Source organism: Atta colombica, unplaced genomic scaffold (assembly GCF_001594045.1).
Source record: "Atta colombica isolate Treedump-2 unplaced genomic scaffold, Acol1.0 scaffold48, whole genome shotgun sequence".
NCBI lineage: Eukaryota > Metazoa > Arthropoda > Insecta > Hymenoptera > Formicidae > Atta > Atta colombica.
This window is the reverse complement of record NW_017259537.1, coordinates 268,844-278,703: the sequence shown is the minus strand read 5'-3', so window position 1 is coordinate 278,703 and position 9,860 is coordinate 268,844. Positions and strand designations below refer to the sequence as shown.

General features: G+C 30.9%; 1 protein-coding gene across 5 annotated transcripts in view; it reads right to left on the bottom strand.

Annotated features, from left to right (window-relative positions):
• LOC108691633 (E3 ubiquitin-protein ligase RBBP6) overlaps positions 1-9,860 on the bottom strand; it is a 30,673-nt gene that overhangs the window by 8,301 nt on the left and 12,512 nt on the right. For all 5 annotated transcript variants that reach the window (XM_018199474.1, XM_018199475.1, XM_018199473.1 and 2 more), the window contains 7 exons: positions 8,684-8,948; positions 8,327-8,576; positions 7,929-8,241; positions 7,345-7,414; positions 6,980-7,267; positions 6,724-6,906; positions 4,473-4,763 (listed from right to left, as the gene is read on the bottom strand). In XM_018199474.1, the coding sequence (XP_018054963.1) occupies positions 4,473-4,763; positions 6,724-6,906; positions 6,980-7,267; positions 7,345-7,414; positions 7,929-8,241; positions 8,327-8,576; positions 8,684-8,948 (1,660 nt within the window). The remainder of the gene's footprint in view (positions 1-4,472; positions 4,764-6,723; positions 6,907-6,979; positions 7,268-7,344; positions 7,415-7,928; positions 8,242-8,326; positions 8,577-8,683; positions 8,949-9,860) is intronic.

The following is a 9,860-nucleotide window of genomic DNA, read 5'->3' as shown; positions in this document are numbered from 1 at the left end:
GTACGTGTTCTCTCTCTCTCTCTCTCTCTCTCTCTCTCTCTCTCTCTCTCTCTCTCTCTGTATGTGTGTATACGTGCGTGGGTGTATGTGTGTTGTATGAGAGAAGGATGAGCGTATCTGTGTATCTGTATCATGTATGCATAGATATTAGCGCATGTATATTTAAAAAAATCGACAGTCTTATGAATTCAGCACACATCACTGACTCCGCTCTTGTGCTGCTTTGACATGGTGCGAGTGCAGAACCATTTTAGTGCTACGCTAAATTGCACTGTCAATAGTGCAATATTTCTCGTTCGATTCATTCGGTTGGTTCGAATATAAATTCAACATTACGCTAGCTCAGTTTTCATTTGCCGAATATATAACAATCTTAACACACTGAAACAGAGTGCACAAGCTGAATGCGTGGCACTGAAAAAGTTCGCACTCAATGCGCACTAGTACGGTCTGCCGAATTCGCTATTAGTCTCTAAAAAAATAAAAAAACAAACAGATTTATTTCGTTCGATAGCGCAACATTCCAAAATTGGTGCAAGACCTAGGTAATTATCCTTATTAATGGCTGTGTTCAATAGAATTTTGCAACTGTTGGAAGTATTCTTCATGCTAATCGAGTTATGCTTTTAAATCCAAAGGAATAGTCCTATCTCAGCAGAGAATCATAAAACGGCAAAATTGTTGTGTTCTGTTGAACGCAGCCAATGTGCTTTTGTATTTCAATAAGCCATAAAGAAAACTAGCACGAATAAATAAGAAAATTTTTTTTGTTAAATTAAATTATTAATATATACGATATCAAAGATAATATTTTCATTTTTTTAACTAAGTTTTTAAATACTTTTCGAAAGATATGAGGGATTCATGTGAATCCATTAATACGTACCGCAAGATTTTAAGCTTGTCCCTATTAATATACCCTATATTAAAGCTGAGAACATTGTTATGAGTGTATATTAATGAAATAAGTATAATTGAAATGATTTATATGTATTAACTTAAACAATTAGCTTAAATTTATTGTATAGTTTTGGTAACTATATGTTAAAATGAGTCAAATGCGGATAGGTACATAAATTGGGTCAATGCTTGGAGGACTCGCTAATAGGAATAAAAACATGTTTTTTATTTTTATCAAATCATTATTTTTTAGATTAAAGAAATATTATAAGAAAAAGAAATAGTTGAAAAACCGATATTGATTGCAAGCAGATAAAATTAAAGCTACAATATTTGATAATTAATTCAGTAATAAGTAAATTGACTAAAAGGCACATTAATAAGGACAGTTATCTTACCTCTCTCGTATGCCCATGGTGCGCACGCAAGTTATACACAAACATACAGGATCTATGATTTAATGCCGGTTCCGAACGGCAGTTCAAGAGGCTTTCTTGGCAATAGATACTCTTGGATACTGGTGATTTGCCAGACCACCGAAGAAGAGCAACAAGCGCAAATGAAAATTTCTTGATCTATCGGGGATCGAACTCGAGTCCCCCCTAGTATGGTAGACTTGCGTTGTCTACCATGCTATGCTCGTTGCTCAAACAGATTTATAACAAAATTAAATACATAAAAAAATACAAAAAATTTTATAGAGTAAAAATTTCACTGTGCTCATAAATCACTCTCATTACATACTTTATTATCTCATTATTATTCAAAATATAATGTCAATATTGTCTTAAAAATAAATAAATTAGGTAACAATTTCTTATATCTTTTACTTTTCAGATATAGAAGCGTATTAAATATGAGAGCTAAAACGCATTTTTTCTTCAGTCTTCTCTTCAGTATTTACAAATATATTACAGATATTGGATTGGAAAAAAAGTTGCGGAATTTTGTAGCTCAAAAAATTATATACAGAATATATTTGTTTCGAAATTTTCGACTATTTGACGTGAAAACTTAAAGTTTTTCATAAAAGTTCGTTTTTAAAAAATGATCCTACAACTTTTTGTTACCAAATTATACGCGGATTAAATAAAAGAGCATTCTAATTTTGATTGCTCATAACTCCGTTAAAAATCGTACCGTAATTAATAAAATAGATTCTTAAAGCTGAAATGTTGCTCTATCAAGTGTAATTACCAATTTAAAAAAAAATAGAATATATGCACATTTCACAGCTAAAAATGTGATAGTATTGTCCTTTTTTTCATTGCGTAATGGGATTATAAGAATAGTAATATCATTTTTAACTCAAATTTCTATATATTTTACATTAGCATGATATCATTCGATAGGGCAATGTTTCAGCTTTAAGAATTTGTTTGTTTAATTACAGTATGATAATTTTTAATGGAGTTATGAGCAAAGTCAGAATGCTCCTTTTTATTTACTTAATCGCGAATAATTCAAGAACAAAAAATCATAGAAATGTTTAAAAAATGATTTTGTAAGGAAAACTTCTAACTTTCACGATATAGATAGTAGAAAATTTTCGCAAATATTTTTTGATACGTGACAAACCCACAAAATGAAAAGAAAAATTCCTTTTTTTCAGCTCTCAATTTTTCTAGATATAAAAATTACTTTCTATATATAAAAATTACAAAACTCTTATAAATTCAAAAAATCTAGTAACCATTCGAAAGTAGAAATTTCAAGCTTTAAAACCCTTTTTTAAATTTAAATTTTGATCATTTTTAACAAAGATTTATATATATAATTTTGAGCTAACAAAATACTGAAGAACTTTTCCTCCAACTCTATATATATACATATATATATATAGAGAGAAAATATATTAATTTGTACAATCGAATCATGAAACAAGAGTTAATTAAATACAATAATTTCACACACAATATCCAATATCACTCTTGCAAAAATTAAAATGTTACATAAATATATAAGCTGCATAAATTTGATATATAGCAAAAACTTCATATATATCCGTACATACTTTATGCGCATATTACATATATTTATATTATATATATTTGTATGTATATTTAAATATATATGTATATACATGTCTGAAAAATATATACATCTTTTTTTTCAATTATTTTCTATACTTATGAATAATAAATCATTTATTTAGAGCAGAATAGAGAATAATAATTTAAAAAATTGTAAAGAATTAAATGTAGCTAAAGGAAAAAGAAATATTTATGCAGAAAGAAGATGTGGAAGATTTAAATTACTTTACTATTTACCATCCTTGTAATTTTTCTATTTTAATCTTTATATTTAAGAATTCTATCAAATAAACATTACTTAATTAATATACCGTAAATGTGACTTGGGACATGTATTTTCGTTAAATTTAATTGCATCCATGAATCACTAAAGAAAACTTAAACTTCCTTTAGAGACTCGTGGATGAATACCACGATTAAATTTAACAAAAATACATGCTGTTCCAAGTTATTGCATTATTCCAAGTCACCTACATTCATGGTACGAATGATGATCTTTATTGTCTTTCAAAGTAATACCTCCTAAAGACAATATATTTCAAATAACGTGCGAAAACTGTAAAAAAATCATCTTTGGATATGGCCTTAAGTTGGTCTTATCACACCTCAAACACAAAAGTCATAATAATATCATAAGAGCATCATCATGACCTTAATAAATAATTTTAAGTTTAATTATATTTTTATAAATCAAATGAAGTCATGATGATGATATTAATTATGATTTAATTAATTATAACTACGTTCTATCTGGGATTCTGATTCAAAACATATACAGTAATTCTTGAACTAGCATTGCATTATTGTTTGAATCACTTTCTCTATTCCCCTGATCTTGTTCCATCAGATTTTTTTGCGCTCTAAATTAAAGGAGGAGATAAAAAGAATTATTACAGACATTTCGAACATTCAGAATCGACAACAAAATATAAGGTGATGGAATAATTTTCACAGATTTCTTCAATAATGTAATTAAAATAAAGGTTATTAGAAGTGTATTGTCTTTAGGGGGGATTACCATCAAAAAAAGATAATAAAGATCATTTGTATATTAACTATGTAGTGTTTATTTTCTCATAACATTCACCGAATTTTATTGCCATACCATGCGTGCGCGCGTGCGCGCGTGTATACACACATATACATATAAAGCAAATGTGTGCACAATATATATGTATATAAAATACTGTATGCATAAAAAATAATCTTTTAATTTAGCAATATTATACTCTTCGTAGCACATAAAAAAGATAATTTTTACTCTTTTTAAACTTGGATGGAATTTAGAAATCTTTATTATCAAATTTATGCAATGTAACTGCATGTTTAACTTGTATATGCATTGTCAAAATGACTTGCAGAATTGTTTCAGTACGTCGACATTTCACGCTACAAGATAATTCGATTTATATACCATGTCGCTTTTGTATAATTCATTAGCCATAGTTTTTTGTTTATAAATAAACTAAGCTAGCATATCGGTAGATTATCTGCATAACGTAGTGTACATGAATGAAAGTACTATTGAGGCGAAAATACCTGTTGTAGGAATCATAATAGTCTTTCCTGTCCGTAGGTGAAGGTCCCAATGACATAAGCGGTGGTGGATGACCTCCAGTGACTAGATGCGGCATCAACGGCGGTATATGTTGGGATGGCTGATTTCTTCCTATAGGATATCTCGGCAACGGTCTCTCCCTAGGTAAATCGCGTTCACGATCACGAAATGGATAATCATGAGCCGGTGAATCGCCGTAGTAAGTGTTATATCCATCTCGAGGTTCGCGTGATCGCGGTCTATCTCTCTCACGATCCCTCTCTCTTTGAAATCTGAAACATTAAATCGTTCGTAATTTATACATTAATGAGTTTTCTATAATAAGCCATAACTTAAGCTTAAGCCGTGAGAAATTCACAGTCGAATGTGTAAGAAGACTAATTATTTATACGATTAGTTATTTTTTATGACTTAAGGGAATCCTAAAGACGATTAGATATATTGTAAATAGCAAATGATTTACATATTATTGACACATCACTACATCAATATCTCACTCACGCATACCACACATACACATAAATTTTCGTATAACAATTACGTTATATTAATTCTTTAATTAAATAGATTACTATTTCGTAAATATAGATAGCAAGGTTATTAGCAAAAAAGAAAAAAAATTTTCCTGACTTTTCCCGATTTTTTCGGTCACTTTTTGGAAAAATTCCCTGACTAAAACCTGAAAGATTCTTAATATAATAGAATAGAAACAAAGAAAAATATTAAAATATTTTATTTTATAAAGAGTACAATAAACAATATTTATATTCAAAGAATTATTCACCTTGAAGAACAAGTTGCAAATATAAATAATAATACGATACTTGCAGTAAATGTGTTGCAAACGTTAAATGGAACATACAACTACTGATACAACTACTGATGAGTAAATAATAAATAAATTACGAGAAATGGCGGATATACATGGTTTTTTGTTCTGCACATTTTTTATTGAGATTTTTGTTCGTATTCATAGTCAGACTTTATATTTAAAGCTTCCTTAAATTTATCTTTAGATATGCTCAGTAGCAAATAAAATAATTTCTGGAGCATCTAAAGTTTAGATAGCTTTCACTAACTTTTCCCGATTTTCCTTGATTTTCTTGACTTCTAACAACCTTTTTACAGCTTTTTTTTATATGAAATAAATGTTGTCAGAACATGACAGCTCTAGAACGCTATATACACGCTAAGAAATGGTAAAAAAGATCTTAATTTCGAAATTTTTTGTCATTCTCAGCATAGACTCTATCTCACGTATTAATGCGTATACTTTAATCCTGGAAAAGGATTTTCAAATCAGTAAGAGAAGAAAAAAGTAATTGTTATACAAAAATTATATGATTTAGTCGGTAATACTAGTATTCTTAGTCTGAATAAATTCTCGAAAAAAAATATTTTTACAAACTTTTTTCTTCTAAGGTAATTTTATTTTTATTATTCTTTATATTAATGATCATAAAATTGCTAATTTCTTTTACTTTTAAGAATTCTAAGAAATAAATCATATATAAAGAATTTCCTCTCATGATTATTTATGAAATTAAAAAAAAATTTTTTAATCTCTCTCTCTCTCTCTCTCTCTCTCTCTCTCTCTCTCTCTCTCGATAAAAATATTAATTAAAAAAAGAAATCATAATACTAGGATTGAATCTCCTACACGGAAATATTTACTTTTCCTTTCCAATGTCAAAAAAAAAAGAGGAAAAATAAACCGTGCAAGAAATTCAATGTCGTAAAAAAAACAAATTTCTCATAAGGATATTATTACGTACGTATTGTCGTACGACAAAGTTTGCAAGTATGTTCATATGTTATTTGGCTGCATAAAATATTTTTAGATTCGAGAATTTTTCCATTCTACAATCAATCAACACACCCGAAAAACCTGTCATGTAATAATGCATAAAAGAAAATAAATCTTCTACTTATTTGTAAAAAATAATTTAAAATAATTTAAAGCGACATTCTATCATTAAATTCAAATGTATGCGAAAAAGAACCTATTGAAAGAATATTTTTTTAAAAAAAAGGAAAAAAAAAGAAAAAAAATATAGTTTTTTCTCGACTTCATTTTTTCAGAAAATTAAGAACTCTAGGTAAGTAGACGACTTTAGAATCCTCTTAAGATTTAAAGCTAAGGTAATGGCTTATTGTAGAATAATATAAATGTATTCAGAATGCATTTTACAAGATGTCTCTTATATAATGATGATATTATGCGAAGCATACCTCGGAGGTGATCTAACTGGTGATCGATATCTGGGCAATAAATCACGATCTCGATCCCGCTCGCGGTCTCTGTCGCGATCACGGTCACGGTCTCTCTCTCTATCCCTTTCCCGATCTCTTTCCCTGTCTCTATCTCTCGATGGAGATAGTCTCGGCGACTGACTGCGAGAATACGATCTAGATCTGCAACATCAAGTAAAACTTGAAGAATAGAATAACAATAAATAAACCTTGCATGTTAAAACTACAAAAGTACCTGCTGATAGAGAAGCTGCCACTTCTTGATCTACGTTTTGGAGTACGACTACGAGGTCGGAGTGGTAACGGTGACCTTGTTGATCTTCGCTTTGATGGCGGACTGCGAGATCGACTGATACGAGACGCAAAAGGCGATCTACGACCAAAAGAGCGTGATCTAGATCGACTGTAACTACGTGATCGGGATCGCGTTCTGCTTCTTCTTCTATGCTTCCCTAAACGTCGATCTCTCTCATCTTTCTCTCGGAGCATTCGCTCGAATGCTTCCAATGGATCGTCAATGATTCTGAAGAATGAAATGTATATTAATAACATTGTATTGATTTTTATTAATCAAGGAAAATTATTGGAAAATTAACTTACCCAGGTAGATTTCTATTGTGTATATTTCTACCGAGTCCAGGTGGTGGTGGTTGCAGATTTCGATATCCCACTAAAACAAGATACAAATGTTAAATGCTAAAATGAAAAACAAAAATGAAATAATCCAAACATCAAAATATATAAGATTCATATAAGACGCTTCGGGAAAAAAAAAAGCACAAATGTCAAATTAAAGTATATTTACCTGTATTTAATGGTTATTCTATATGCTTTATGTTTTCTGTTTTCTACTTTTTGCTTCTTATCTGATTTTTTTTTATGTTGCCTGAGATAAAAGTTAATGAACTTTGGAAGAAACAGGAAACATGTAGCAAGAAATGCATATTGTCGATAAAACGGTTGCAAGAAAGAAAAAAAAGTAAAACGTAAAAAGTAAGAAACAAGAAACAAAGAGCACATTGTAAAATAGGTTTAAAGTGTTTTGCTTTTATAACAAAATTTTTACAAAAATGAAAAATGCCATGAAAAGAAAGTAAATGTTTTTGTATTTAAAGTACGTATATATCTTTTTTTTTATCTACATATTTGTATCTACATATTTGTATGGAATAAATGTTGCTTACTATGATGCAATCCTCTCATTGGTCCTCTTGGTGGCCCACTATAGTTTCGGGGTGGCTGAGACGGTCGGTATCCTTGTTGCTGGTAAGGAGGTCTATCGTATCTTGGTGGTCCGTAATGTGATCCCTGTTGATGCGGATATATCGGTATTCGATGACTCATATATGGATCCGGCAAAAGCGGAGGATTATGCGGAGGTACATTTGGTGGCGGCTGATTATAATTTGGCGGTGGAATGCGCTCTTCACCTGGTGGAAAAGGCAATAATGGTGGTTGATTGCCAGATGAAGGAACATGCAAATGTGGTTCGTCGACCTGAAATATTGCAGAAAAGTGCAGCGACAAATAAATATAAATGTTCAAGTAAGTATAAAAAATTCTCTTTATGTTCTGCTCTTACCGTTGGAGTACCCGCACGGTCTTCGTTAGATCTACGTATTCCACTGTCATAATGCATAGCAGGTGGATAATGTCCATCGTCTGCTAAATGACTCTGATAGCTCTTAGAAGGAGGTGGGTTCATTAAGTGAGGTAACACCGCACTCGACGATGAATATTCGCCGTGTTGGGAATGTCTGGGCGACAGGGATCGATTTCGATTGTGATTCAATGGCCGTAAATTCTCAATTCTACGACCACGCTCTCCGCTTCTGCATTGTTAATTGTGGATTAATGAGCAAAATGTATAACTTAATTCAGTTTATCTTTTATATCATAATAGGGATTTAGTGATAAAATTTGCTTTTCTTATATCTACCTGTCACGATGTCCATCCCTACTGAAGCTTCGTCGACGTTCTCTCGATTGACGTTCTCCTGAGTATTCATTGTCTCGTTCTTTCTTATCGCGGCTGGAGGGATCGCTTCGCTCACGTTCTCTCTCTGGCGAGCTCACGAGGGCAGGAATCGGGAGTAGAGGTTCTGTTCCTGGAGGAGGAGGCACCTCAGTTTCCTCATCAGTTGTTAGTTTTGTTATTGAATCGCTTTTTTGCAAGTGTGACTCTGAAGTAGATTCAGGCAGAGCTGTCAGAAGCATATCACGTATAAGTAGGCAATTCAAATTGGCGATTATTATATAGCTTACTAAAGAGCGGATTAACGATACATCCTTGGAATTCATCGAATTGCCGTAGGCAGGATTCTTTTACATTCTCTCCTTTTCATTTTTGGTTCATTTGAGGTTATGTGTTTGATATTGTCAGCTGGCCGACATAAATTCGATTAAATATATTCGTCAATGATATGTGATTGTAATGAAATAGGCACGTTATCCAGCAAGTCTCATCGCGACAAGACTATTTTTTTATATATCACGTGTTATATGAATAAAAAAAAGTCGAAACTATATATTGATTACATACTCCAATATAATGGCGTCTGTTTACGTACAAGAAATAGAAAAATATACGGAGGGAGTATTCATGTTGCAACGCACGCTCGCATGTATATATATATATATATATGTATAAAAAATAACTTGTTATATATGCTATATCATAAAATAATATTTCATATACATGCGATGAAACGAAAGAGAGCGAGATATTAATTGTCCATCTGCCATTTTTTTCTATTTATACATATGTGAGGGAAGAAATATATTTTTCCAATGTAAAAATCAAAGATATATCATTAATCAATACACTTGCACTATTTAAATATATGTTCTGAAATATTAAATATTTGATTAAAATTAATAAAAGAGCGCGTGCGCGCACATTAATATTTTAAATAAACAAATTTTATTAATAAAACTCAATTAATAATATCTATATTTATTATGTGTGTGAATAAGTTATTTTAACATTTATATACTTTATATATGTCGAATTAAATTATTTTAATATAATCATCAATCCTGATAATTTTAAAAGTCTGTATGTGTGTGTGTGTGTGTGTGTGTGTGTGTGTGTGTGTGTGTGTGTGTGTGTGTGT